Source organism: Haliotis rubra, unplaced genomic scaffold (assembly GCF_003918875.1).
Source record: "Haliotis rubra isolate DU_JTF1 unplaced genomic scaffold, ASM391887v1 Scf983, whole genome shotgun sequence".
NCBI lineage: Eukaryota > Metazoa > Mollusca > Gastropoda > Lepetellida > Haliotidae > Haliotis > Haliotis rubra.
This window is the reverse complement of record NW_025767727.1, coordinates 245,586-259,713: the sequence shown is the minus strand read 5'-3', so window position 1 is coordinate 259,713 and position 14,128 is coordinate 245,586. Positions and strand designations below refer to the sequence as shown.

Sequence of the window (14,128 nt, the reverse complement as noted above, 5' to 3'; positions counted from 1 at the left end):
CACAGTGTTTTGAGTTTCATCAAATCGTGTTCTTTCATAGTCCAGAGCATGTATTTCCGACATCCTTGCTGCTGTTGCTAGGGCTAGCAGGAACAGCGTCTTATGTGTCAAGAATTCAAAGGATGTCCTCTCTAATGGTTCGTAGACGTCACTGGTGAGATGTCGTAGAACAACGTTGAGGTCCCACGCCGGAGCTTAAAATCTCTGTTGTTGGTCCTCCAATTTATAAGAGCGTAGTAAGGCCAGTAACTCTGGTACTTTCATCAGCTTGGCCCCTGTCCTCATGGTGATGACTGAGCTCAGTGCCGCTAGGTATGTTGAGAGTGTTGACCCTTTTAATCGCTTTGTTTGCCGTAGGTGACAAAGGTAGTCCGCCACTTGAGGATGTGTCGCTTTTATGGCTGTAAAACCGTTCCTCGCAGCGTATGTCTCGAAGCTGCGCCACTTGTCGTCGTACAAGTTACGTGTAGACTTGCGTAGAGCTAGTGTTACTGCTTTCGCTGCCCTGGCGGAATATCCTCTCTTGTTTAAGCACGCCTTGATACAGTCCACACGTGTAGTCGGAACACCCCTGGGTTGCCGTGCGCCTGCTTTGTGTGAGGATGTACTAGTAGACCAGTAGTTTGGAGAATGGGGAACCATACTTGGCCACCAAAATCAGTTGGAGGTCCTTTGTCTGGCTTATTTTCTGCAACACCTTTGGTATTAGAGCTGGCGGTGGAAAACGCGTACGCGGCGTTTAGTCCTTCCCAGGATATGCTTAGAGTGTCCGTTGCCCATGCTTGTGGATCTGGTATTGGTGAGACGAATGTTGTCAGTTGATTGTTGAATCTCGTGGCGAAGAGGTCTATTAGCGGTACTTCTATCTCTTGGATGATCTGCTTGAAGATCTCTGGATGTAGCATCCATTCTGTTGGAGATGGTTGCATTGGACGGGAGAGGGCGTCTGCTATCACATTCTTGGCTCCTGGAATGTGGCATGCTCTTATGTGGATGTTCAGATTGTCTGTTAGTTCGAACAGATCCTTGCTTGTTTATGTAGAACGCCACTATGGAGTTGTCCGTGTGCACCATTAGATGGGCATTCTGTAGAATGGTGGTCCAGTGGAGTATGGCGTTTACGACTGCTTTCATTTCCAGCATGTTGATGTGCAGACCTTCCTCCTCTTTGTGTGCTCCCCAACCTTGGAGTGATGCGTCCACGTACAGATGTGTCTTGCACTCCGGCTCTGCTAAATAGGTGCCTCCGCAGACATTCGATCTCTGGGTCCACCATAGTAGATGTGGTCGTAGTACGTCCGGGAGTCCAAAGGATTCTGGATCGTCTAGATGAGCATTGACGAAGACCTGTAGTGGGTGTAGTTGTAACCTCCCTCTGACTGTCATGTCTTGTGCTGACGTGTGGAGACCCAACAGACTCTGCAATTGTCGTAGTGGCCACGGAGAGAGTAGAGCTTGCGAGATTGACTGTTGTATCTTGAGCCATCGGTCCTCTGGTACTACTATGCGGTTCTGCGTCGTGAGGAACCAGATTCCTAGGAATTGCAGGTCCTGTGTAGGTTCTAGGTCCGATTTGAGGAGATTCACTAGCCACCCCAGTTGTGTAAGCAGTCTGATGGTGAAGTCCAGCTGTAGTCTGAGATGCTTGGGATCTTGATGTACTTGAATCCCGTCGTCTAGGTAGAATGCACTGCGTAGACCTCGATGATGTAGATATGTGACTATGGGCTTCGTCACCCTTGTAAACAACCAGGGGGCCGATGATATTCCAAATGGCAGGACCCTCCATTGGTAATGTTGTCCGTCCAGTGTAAACCTGAGGTACTTCCTTGAGTCCGGATGTACAGGAATATGCAGGTAGGCGTCCTGTAGATCTATGCTGGCCAGGTAGTCCATTGGACGGACGAGGTGGAGTAATTGAGGTAGATGGATCATGCTGAATTTGTGAGGTCTGCGTAGATAATCTCTGTTGAACGCCCTCATATTGTAGATTAGTCGGAACTTTTCTTTGGAGTTTTTCTTGGGTACTAGGAAAACTGGGGAGTAGAAACCTGGTGTGATGTGGTCTTGATCCACTACTTCTATGGCTTCCTTCTCTAATAGAGATGTAACAGCCTCTCGTAGCCTCTCTGTCCGATGGGTCTTGAAGTCGAACTTGTGAGCGGCGGCGGAGCTGCTTGTAGTTGTATGCGATATCCGTCTCTTAGGATGCTGGATACAAATGGATCTTGTAGTAGTCCCCAGTTCTCCCAGTACAGTTGAAGGCGTCCACCCACTTGTGAAGGTTGTACAGGAACGGCTGGGGGTGTAAACTCCAGTCGTTCCGAACCCCTCTTTCATCGTCGATGATCCCTGGCGCCTCTGGGTGCCCTGCCTCCTCCAGGTCGTCCTCTATAGTTGCCTGTTGGGCGACGAAAAGAGTCCTTCCCACCCCTGGAGGTGTTCATTTTCTTGTCTCTTGCTTTCTGGAGACCGGGGAACTTTGACTTGCCCAAGTAGCGCTGGGATGTCTGCCTGATGACACTGGCCAGTGTATCGATGGACCTGATCATGAGGACTTCTCTGGAGTCTTTAGTGACTTCTTTGGCGACGTCGTCAATCTCTCCAGAGAAGATGGATGGAGTCGACCATGGGGCTTTGTAGAGGGACTGAGTGAAGCCGTCACTCCAGTTGCAGGATGCGAGGAGACCTTGTCGTCTTGCCAACGTCAAAGCTGCAGAGATGGATGATAGATGGTCCGTCATAAACTGGTGGTCCTTCTTCTGCATCAGGAGCGCAGAGTAGATCATCCTGTCATCTTCCGCAGTAGAGTCCCTGAACTTAGCGATGAGCGTCTCGTTTACTGTCCTGGATCTGTTGAGGCCGAAGAACATCCGCCTTGTCATCGTCTCTATTTACGCCAACTTCTTGTCGTCGATCTTATAAGACTTGGTCTTGGAGTCGTTGATGACTTTGTAGTTATCGTCGATCTCCTGCGCTTTCAGGAATGGGTCCACGTCGTGGAACGAGAACTTCTTGGCGTTGAACTGTGGAAGATGCGTCGCCTGAGATTTCGTGGCCTTCTTGAAGGCTGCGTCTAAGTTCAATTGTTGGTAGAGTGATCGTGTCGACGTCAACTTCCTGCATCAAGTAAGTCTGGGTTGCATTCTCTTCCTTAGAGGGTGACGCTAAGTCCAGACCGTTGGCCATCCAGTATCTGATCTCCGAGTCCGAGAAGATGATCCCGCCGTCTTCCTCTGTGACAGGTGCGCTGATCAGGGAGTGTTGATCCTCCTCCGATGGTGATCTGTGTGGTGATCTTCGCGGCTGCGGAGACCTGCGTGGAGACCTTCGTGGAGACCTTTGTGGAGACCTTCGTGGAGACCTGCACGGAGATCGGCGTGGAGAGGAGCCCGGTGAACTGTGTCTGTAAGGTGACCTGCGTGGAGACCTGCGCGGAGGTGAGCGTTTCTTGGTTCGCGAATGCCTCGGTGAATCCCTCGACGATCTATGCGACGTTGAAGATGTCTTTGAGGCTGTGTCCGAAGTCCTTCGCTTCGCTGGTCCTGAAGCGGAGATCTGTTCCCGGTCGTCACGTTGATGGAGGGCCTCTTCGAAGCGTCGTCTGCGTTGGAACCTTCGCGAAGGTCCGGGTCCGCTCTGCGGGCTGGTTGTTGATCATGTGATGCCTTCTCCAGTGCGAAGCGCCTGTCCATCATCTCCATGATCTGCTGTGAGAACTGCATGATGTCTGCATGATGTCTGCGGTGAGAGATGAGCTGCCCTCTCTGCGTTGGTAGCGATATGGCCCAGGGATCGCTCATCTGCCGTCAGTGTAGATACCTCGGACTGCGTAGACAACTGCGCTGATGTTACTGTTGCTGAGGCCCTCTTCTTGCGGTGATGTATCTCGGGGATGATGAGCGGCTGCTCATCGTAGAGTCCTCTTTCCGTCCTCGGAACAATCTCGGCCGAGAAAGTTCTTGAAGTCTGCGCAGACGTCCCCGTAGAGTTGGTCGTCGTCTTAGGGGTGGGTAGCCTTCTCTGCATAGAGGATGGCTTCTTTTTCTTAGTCTGCGATGACGGGATGTCCGGAGCTGCAGCCCTCTTCTTGGAGGTGGCGGACAACGTCCCACACCCGTCCCCCGAGGAAATCTCCGACGCACCACTCAAGGGAAGAGGGTCGTCTGACATCAGTTGACCCGTGAGGGACTCAGCCGGCTTATCCATGACTTGAGTAAGCCGTCTCGACCTATCTGCAGCATGTCTAAGTACGCAAAGAAGGTATTTATTAAATGCAAAATTGGTTAAATGCTGACAAAAATTGCAGCGCGAGCTGGAAGCACATGGCGTAGTGCAACTAGGGCACAGTTGATGCGGGTCAGCAGCAGAAATTCTAAATCTACAACGAAAACAGGATTTCATGAAATGTAAACAACTGAACAAACACGGACAAACCGTAACTAAACAGTGCAAAATACGAATAAATTTCAACCCATATTGTTGTAAGATACTAGCTAAACCTCTATAAAGGTAAATAAAGGGTAATAACTAATTAATAAAAGGATATAGTGCCCTATAGGAGACCCAGGTGCAATCCCAACCGCTCGCTAGGGCGAAGAAGGAGAGAGTGAAGCATGTGGGAACGGTGGCGCCACAGTTTCCCTCCAAAACGGATCAAGGGATAACTCTTGGTGAGTAGTGATTTTACGTCTGTTTTTATTGAAGGGAGCTTCAATAGGAGATACAAGTGTTCCACTAAGTTCGCAAGAGGAAGGAGACAAGCAAATAAGCATGAGTCAGGATAAGGGAAAATAATAACTACCACTAATATCAAACATGACATATAGTCATCCAAAGGAGAAACACACAGCAAGCTCCCCCAATGCCACAATTTCAGAGAATTTTACAGAGGGAATTTGCATTGGAGAGCATGGGCAAAATGTGTGATGATGTTCACAAACTGTACGTACATGTTGAGCACCAATACTAACTACACAGGTACAAATTCCATCACAATGAGTAAGTGAGTGAATTTGGTTTTACGCTGCTTTCAGCAATATTACAGCAATATCACGGTGGAGGACACCAGAAATGGGCTTCACACATTGTACCCATGTGGGGAATCAAACCGGGGTCTTTGGCGTGATGAGTGAACGCTTTAACCACTAGGCTATCCCACGGACCCTCACAACAGGGAAGGTTAAATTAAAATTTACAAATTCTTGAATAAGTTAATGTGCCTTTCGAAGGAAATAGTGCATTCAGTTTCATTAGTATTGAAATTCTTCAAAGGCATTTAGAAGGTGGTGTAGTAATAGAAGACAAATCTTATGGAGAACAACTTCTTTATTTGTCTCACAACGTTTCTGGGCTAGTTTTTGCCCCTTCTTCAGGTGCTATCCATAAGATTTGTCTTGCATTCATTAGTAATAGTATTGTAGAAATTGAGCAGAAGTTACAACAGATGATATACCAACAGGTCATGTTATAACCTCTCTTGGGATGTAGTCAGATGACCTCAAAATGCATCTTATGTCATTATGTGGTTGACAAGGGGGATCCAGCTGACCTACCTGGAACCTCTCCGGCATGTCTGTAGTTCGAATCTGGTTGTCCATATCTGTGAAGTGGCCTCGCTCCAGTTCACTTGGCTCAAATACCTGAAAACACAACTTAACTTTTGTTCAGGGGGAAATACAAAGAAGATCTCTGCAAGTACATTCCTAACTGTGGGTGCTTTGTCCAGTATCTTTTACTGTCAGGTAATGTTGACTATCCAAATACACCAGAGACCCATACTGAGGGCATACAGTATGTCCTTACTTCAAATATGCTCTTCTTGCTGGCCTTCTTGCGAGTTTTCTTGACCCGAATCCTTGTCTCCCCATCTTCACCCTCGACCTCATCCTCCTCCTCATACTGAAACACACACACAGATGAAGCCAACAGTGCTGCTCAACATGGAATCAGCAACACAGATTTTCTCAGCTCACAGACATCATGGCACACATTGAGCTTACTGCACCAGTGTCTGTCAAATGCCATTTACCTAACCAGTGTTTTCAAAACTGATATAACCAGAAACATTTTAAACAATTCATGAGATAGATGGTGTCTGTTTCTTACAGTTACACACACTAAAACCGCATCATTTCAGCACAGAATCAGTGCATATTTTGCTTATCGTCATAATCGTGGTAGTGCATGAATGTAGTCATTTGTAATGTCATCCAGGCTACTGCTTTCTAGCCGCAGCTAGTGACCATCCAAGATTCCACAGAGATTCAATGTCTGTGGATTATCAAGCGGATCACAATTTAACAAAGTAGACGAGAGCAAAGGACATTTATAAATACACTAAAACCCTCAAGTTTTCACACAGACATAGGTGAATATGACTGAAGCATGATTAACTTATCCATGAATTACAATCAGAAAAGTAGTCTGTCACAGTTTCCCCTGCGCTTATTACCATGGAGTAACACAGACCTGAAATTTGTTCTCAGTTCTGACACCATTTATCTAAAATGGTTTCTCATCCACAGGTGTAAATGAAATTGTCCTTTCACAAGTTTTCAAAGTATGTGCAAACCATATCCAATCAAACAAATGTCTAAATCCTATATATATAAACATTATAGTAATCTGATACTTTCAGTAATTGTGTACAAAGCTGAACCCACCACTTCTTCTTCTATATCTTCCTCATCCTCTTCCTCTCCATACTGAGCAAACTCCTCAAAGTCATAATCAACACCAAATATATCCTGGGCTGCCTGCAATGCCCTGCAATGTCACACAAACATTTCAGAACGTAAACACATATATCTCATATACTCATGTGTGTCACTAGAACCTGACTGTGCATACAGGTATGCCTTTTAACCCATCATGGTGATGGTTTTGTTTTTTATTTCATGCCGCACTCAGCAATATTATAGCCATGACAACAACCTGTAAACAAGGGTTTGAACCAAGCAAACAAGTGATTGATATAATGAACGTGTCACATTGTCAATACAATGACACACAATCAACCAAGTAACCTAGCAAGACCACCCAATCCACTTACTACATATCACCACCTATAAAGCAACCCAACCTATAAGGCAACCCCTCTGTTAAAACCTTCAAAACAATGCTAATTTATATAAACCATTTACAAAGCGGTTGAGAAGAAAGCACATCACCAGTATAAACACAATTCCTACATTTCCAAGAAGGCCATGTTTGTCTTCCGTTGCTCTTATATGATACTTGATCATGCACATGGCACCATTTTGTGTGCTGACACGGTGCAACGCCAAACTGGTGACCATAAAAAAACTGTTCCTATCAAATCTTTAAACAAGTTAGGCAAAGGGAGTCTATTTTATGCAATTAAGTTGCAAAATAACTATGTCTTAATTTTCTAGGCTTAGTTTGTTTGCTTTGAGTATGTTTATTCAACTGCCTCCATTGCACACCTTCTTCAACACTTGCTAACAGATGTAAAAACATTTCAGGTTCAATGGTAAAATATCACATATCAGGTCACATGTGAATCTGGTCGTTGACATCTCAAGTGACTAAATCACTTGTTTCCACCAGATTGATCAGAAACACATGTTGTGTTCTGAACTAGTAGAAAAAATGGCATTGACCTGAGCAAAACATCATCCTCCTTTTCTGAGAAATATGGGGGATCTCATCCGTTACTAGTAAACCATGGCTCATGCTTACAAAGCAACAATCAGCTGCAAATAACATATGGCAAGAAACACTGTGAAACCTACAAATAAATCTACGACCATTTCTACTACCAAGCAGTTGTTGGAAAGAGCTTCTGTTTTTATTGAACAATTCAGATAGGATTGACTTACGAGTCACTGTGAATAATGTGTTTCTTCTTCTTTCCTTTACTTATAGGTTTTCCCTCCTCATCAACAATGAAGTCATCAACATCTGTCAAACAGGAACCAGCAGTGAGTGAGTGAAGTAAACTTTAACTCATGACGAGGGAAACAGCAGAACAATATCATATTAAACTTATAATATCACCAAGAGGACCCTTTCATAAATGTCTGTCTCCTTAGTAACATTTCAGCATGTTCATTTTTAACAGTCAATAAGTATGAATAGCTTTTGATTTCATGTCATATGTATGACTTTATAGAGAAACAGCACAAATACCGTCACTTTCAGCTGCTGGTTATGAAAACACCATAATGTTGGCCTCACAAGATATCTCCAAGTTGAGTCCAACATTACTGTTGTGGACACACAGATTACAATTTCTCCGTACCTGATTCTTCTTCTTCTTCTTCATCCAGATTGCCAAATTCATTTGTTTCTTCAGTTTCACGTGCAACCACTGAGCGCCTGTCATCCATGTCATCACCATCATCATCCCCACGCCCTTCAAACAGTTCATCCTCTATCATGTGCTTTCCATCCTCCTCGCCACCTCCTTCCCTGTCACTGTCTTCATCAGACATCACACGGATACGCTTCAACTTTTGCTGCACACAGAACACATTATCAAAACATTTCAACATTACTCAATAACTGTAAATGAATCTATATAATACATTTCAAAATATACTAAACCAGTACAACTAGTGAACAATGGTAGCTACATCTGATCCAAATAGTTTGCAAATAAACAGGTTCAGTAGCTTATTTCATTTTAGTAGAGCTCTGAGCCCACAACAGAATCTTACTGTACCTTTCTCTTGACTTTGATGCCAAGATTCTCTTCAATCAAATCATAGTCATCATCCGAAAGTTGGTCATCAAGCTGGTCATCAGAATCATGTTTACGTTTGCCTGTCTCTCCATCACCTTCTTCCCCACTTTCCTCTTCCCCTTCTTCTTCTACATCTTCATTTATGAAGTCCTTCATCTCTTCAGCAATCAATCGCTCATCTATGTCATATGACACAATCACATGAAGATCAACCAAATCATAAATGAGATAATATAATGATACACACTGTCCTGGTACAAAGATATTCCTGTTTGCTCACCTTCCACTTGCTCCAGTGACATATTTATAAAACTACTAACATTGCATTATAATTGATACAATTTAGAAAGTTTTACAAATCAGCATATCCATAACCATTGATCATATCTCAACCTGCCACATAACCTTATTATAGAAATAATAAATGATATGTTAGTACAAAAAGTCATCCTACCATCCATATCTTCATCGTCTTCTTCATCATCAGATATTCTAGCTCTTGATTTCTTTTTCTCTTTCTTCTTTTTGACAACTTTGATTTCTGATTCGGAGTCATCTGCTGAGGATGATCCTCCATCAGATACTTCAGCTTCATGTTCCAGGAAACCTGACATTGTTGGTATTTACAGGTTGCTGGCATACAAAGGAAATACACTAATCTGAAAGCAGAAAGAAAATAAAACAGGATGTAAATTAAAATGTATTGGTTGAACAGCAATTTGTACACAAAAGTATCAGGCACCTCACATCATGATGACTCTGTAATTGGCCAAATGATACTGACATGTTCAAAGGGGTAGCCAAGGCAGTCAAACTCTGAAATTCAACATCACTTTGTATTTCTGTAATTATTTTTAACAACATTATTGGTGTGCCCACACAATTTGGGACTAACAAACAGTATCTTTAAGTTTAACCTCTTAGACACATTATTTTTACAATTATCCATGCTCATAAGCATGCACATGGCGCTAACACATTTAAGCCCGGATAACTCAAGCTGCCTCTAGTCATATGACATATCTCACTGGGTAACACTGACTGAGTTTGGTTTTACACCGCTTTTAGCAATATTCCAGCAATATCACGGCGGGGGACACCAGAAATGGGCTTCACTCATTGTACCCATGTGGGGATTCGAACCCGGGTCTCCGGCGTGACGAGCCAACGCTTTAACCACTAGACTACCCCACTGCCCCACACTGGGTAACACACCATCCTAACATCATGCAGAGACATACATTGACATGATATGTACCTACAGTGAAGATTGTTAGTAACCTGTCCTAATCCAGTATCTCTAAGGGCTGTGACCAAAAATTACAGATACATCACATAAACACCTTACTTAAAAATAAGATTTAGAAAAACACTTGTGTGATGTAAGAGGATGATGCAAATTTAATTTATTAACTGCATGAGAATTTCCAACAAAATTAAAGCCTCCTTTCACCCAAAATGCACAGCCCTTTACAATCCTTTTAATTTAATGTAATATAAGAAAAGTCTGTACAAGTTTCACAGAGAAAACCAGTCCTGCGCACAATGGTGGTATGCAATCAGGTTCTGATGACTTGGTAAACAAGCACCAAAAAGTGCCTGTAATCAGGCTGGCGAAGTGAGTATGAACTTCCATGCAGAACTAACTGAAATATGAAAAAGGGAAACTGTTCAAGTTCAGTTCTCCCATTATTCAGTTTGTGAGGTGAAAACAAGACCTATATTGTTACTTAGCTGATGGGATTGTACCATAGCCAAAATCAGAAACATACCCTACGATTAGTGCATTGCGCATTGTGTTGTTTCCTTGATCAGAACTGTCATACTGTTGTATTACATGTATTTGATACTGCAGTAGTGTTATACAGGAAATAAGAATACACAATCAAGAAGATTTTGTCATGCACAAGACCACTCAGAATCATTTGAACTGGAACTACATACGGTTTCAGTGTTTGGCTGGGAATATTGACTTGTCCCCGTTTTGGGTACTAGGTACATTTCTGTATTTTGAATTTGTTTATGGTACATTTCTGTACACAGAAACTCTCCTTGGGTACATATCTGTAGTACCTATGCCGACAGCAACCCATTCAGCGAAGGCTTTATTAAAGCAGTAACTAGTTCAGCCAGCTAATTTTGTTCCTACCAAGGTGGTGTATATCTTGGTAGAAACAAGACGTTTAAAGTAAGGAGTAACATGACAGAATATGATTACGCTTCAGTTTTATTTCTGTACAGAATACATTCTGAAAAAGTCAGTTTTCATCTTTATGAGCAATTTAATCATGGAATGGTAAATTCTGTTGTTTATTTTCGTAGTTCGTTTAAAAGCAATATCTCTGAAGTAGAAAACTCCAACTAGAAAGTAGCGAGTATACCAAAATTGTCTGCAACTCTCGATGCGGAAAAGTGACCAAGGACCAAACCAATGTCTTCTTAGCCTCCCTACGTCGCTCAAATACCTAACGGTAGATTCAATTCACATCATGTCAATAACACTTCTTTCGTTTCTGAAAACATGCGAAGGAAAATAAAACCACCATTACCTTTCGGAACAGGAAGCGTAAATTTTGTGCGCAGTAATTGAAACGAAAGGTTGCCATTGGCTGTAAATGAAAGGCAAGGGAGATAACCCATTTATTAAAACTTTTGAGAATATTTTTATGAATTCAAAACACAACAATTTAATTGGAACATTAATACTTTTACCACCCATTAGTGGGAAGTCAGGTGGAACCGGGATACAATGTTGTTTCTTATTTGAATAGTAAGTAAACAGAAAAGGCCTTGCTTTGGGACCCTTTAACATCAGCAAACAGTGGGAGGAATAAAGTTTGATAACTAAAAAGTTGTAGTGTCTTTCACATTTTTTTAAACAATGAGTGTACGAGCACCAGTTTTTGTAGGAATACACAATGCTATTTAGAAAGTGGTGAAATGTAACGTGACCCGTGAAACTCCGGGCTAGAATTGATCTTCAATAGTAACCCATACTTGGGTAAGAGGCAACTAACGGGATCTGGGGGTCTGGCTTGCTGACTTGGTTGACACATGTCATCGGTTCCAAATTGCGTAGATCGATGCTCATGTTGTTCATCACTGGATTGTCTGTTCCAGCCTCTATTATTTACAGACCGCCACCATATAGCTGGAATATTGTGTGAGTGCGGCGTAAAACTAAACTCACTCACATTCCAATTGCCAATATGTGAAGTCAGCGATCCAGATGCCTTGTCTACTTGACTAGTATTCCGGGTGTCACAATGTGCCATGTTTAGTAGAATGGTACATAGTCTGTCTTCCAACCCTACTGACAGAGATTATATATTCAAATTCAAGTCTAGAATGATTTGGTAAGTCTAGATTTAAATAGGAAACTCTACTGGGTCCCTCTTAACTTTATAATTCCCTAGGTATTTTTATGTTTTTAAGAAATGGTAACAATTACGTTTCACTTTTATTGATTTAAAACAGCGTAACAATATTATGTAGATTCAGTGCCTTGTTCAGTCCGTGGTAAAACGCGACCTCTCAAATACTGAGTTCGTAATCTTTTGTAGTTTATCCACAATTCATATCTGAAAAAATGCTTTATGGCCGATTCAGCGAAAATCCTTCTTTAACTGCGGAAAAAGGTGTTCGCTCAATCGGTCCTAAAGGGGGAGTTGGTTCCGCATGGTATCACACCGAGTTTCGCGCTATCTGGATTAAATTAAAAACATGACACCACATAGAGAGGACACTTCTTTATTCCGACCAAGCAATATGACACAACGTAGATAACATGGAACAAATCAATGAAGCTGGAACAAGGGGTTTGTTTGAATGTCCATTAGTCATTACACAGATCAGTTTAGGTGAAGAAGGTCAGCAACATGGTCAAGGTCAGTGAGAAGCTGCTCAACGAGGTCTCCCATCCATGTCAATTCTAAATGCCATGTTATATGCATACATCACAGTTATTCGCAAATGGAAATAGAGAAAATAGACATAGTTACACCCATTGTGTGTACAGATCTAGTAGCCGTCAACTTGACGTTTGGGTCTCCATCCTCCTCAAAGAGTTTGCATCGTTACGATCTATGTCTAGAAACAGAACTGTTTTATGTCATGGGTTTACAAAAAGTCGCAATGCTACGCGTAGTCTGTCTCACAGTCCCTGAACCACGTTGTTTTCCCGACTGCTTAGCCGAATGTAGGAAAGAAAGTCACAGGAAAAATGCCACAATACCTTAATATAGTGGGTTGTAAAAAAAAATACCCCAAAACGCTATTTAACTGTTTCTTAATTAAAGGAATTACTTAGTATATTACTGTGGCAGGTGTATTTTAGTGTAAATATATTGTTTTAATCATATTATTATTCTCTCCTTTTAGCTATATTATTTCTAGGCAGTTTAAGGTTTAAGCTTTAGAGCTTGGCCTCTCTTACTAATTGCCCAAGCCATGACGCTTCTCGGCTGATTGGTCTCACTAACTCCATGCACAATTTCACTCATTCTGCACCGACTCTTTGCCTCATAAAGACAGCTTGGACAGACACACAGTGTGGTTAAGGTTAGTATTCATTTAATTAAAGTAATATTGCATTTCATCCTTGCAGTATATATATAATACATGCATATCTGTTTACTATCATTTAAATAGGTATTATATTGTATAGCATGTAAGTGTGCTATATGTATTTATGCTAGCTTTCCAATCCTAAGCTATAAACATAAATAAGTATCACTAATGTATTCTTATCTTTACTATCCCTTTCACTGAATGTGTGAGATGAGAGAATGTGTTTTAATATATGATAACTATAAGTGTAATTATCAATGTGTGGAAGTAATTTTATGTTCATGAATGTAGCAGCCTTAAATCTACTCCACATTACATTGTATATTATTTATCATCTAATATTATTTACAGCAGATAAGTCCCCGTCCATAAGACTGGTGCTGTGCCCGATTGGTGTACACCCTTGTACCACCCACAGGGTATGTGTTTATGTCTTTTTATATCCATGTATTTGTATATAGTACCATCACGTAATGCGTGGTGACGAATCATGTGTACTTTATCATTACGACTAATGCGTAATGACGTATTATTATTTATCTTGTGTGTATTACATTGTATGCATGTATTATCATTACGTTATTCGTAATGATGTAATATCATAATTCAAATATTTCATATGTGTAGTAAGTAATGTTATTCATGCTTTGAGTAACTACAGTATTATTGATAATTGTCCATATGTATTAACCCGTGTATGGAATTATATGTATCTTGTATGAATTGTGTGAGATATATATAATATTATTATATTTATTGCTACAGGGTGTCGTTTATCGTTCATCAATCTCTCATCCTACCAAATAAACGACCTCACAAACCAGCAGAGTGTTGCTAATCTTTGCTGCA

At 41.9% G+C, this 14,128-nt stretch overlaps 1 protein-coding gene across 2 annotated transcripts in view; it reads right to left on the bottom strand.

Moving 5' to 3' along the window:
* LOC124265541 (transcription elongation factor SPT6-like) overlaps positions 1-11,307 on the bottom strand; it is a 46,419-nt gene extending 35,112 nt beyond the window's left edge. The window contains exons 1-8 of one of the 2 annotated variants that reach the window (XM_046700326.1): positions 11,260-11,307; positions 9,165-9,369; positions 8,690-8,889; positions 8,267-8,483; positions 7,845-7,926; positions 6,666-6,768; positions 5,806-5,901; positions 5,556-5,642 (exon numbers count right to left, since the gene is read on the bottom strand). In XM_046700326.1, coding sequence (XP_046556282.1) covers positions 5,556-5,642; positions 5,806-5,901; positions 6,666-6,768; positions 7,845-7,926; positions 8,267-8,483; positions 8,690-8,889; positions 9,165-9,324 — 945 coding nt within the window. In that variant the 5' untranslated portion in view covers positions 9,325-9,369; positions 11,260-11,307. The other variant, XM_046700325.1, reaches the window with a different exon arrangement.
* Between the last annotated feature and the right edge of the window lie 2,821 nt (positions 11,308-14,128).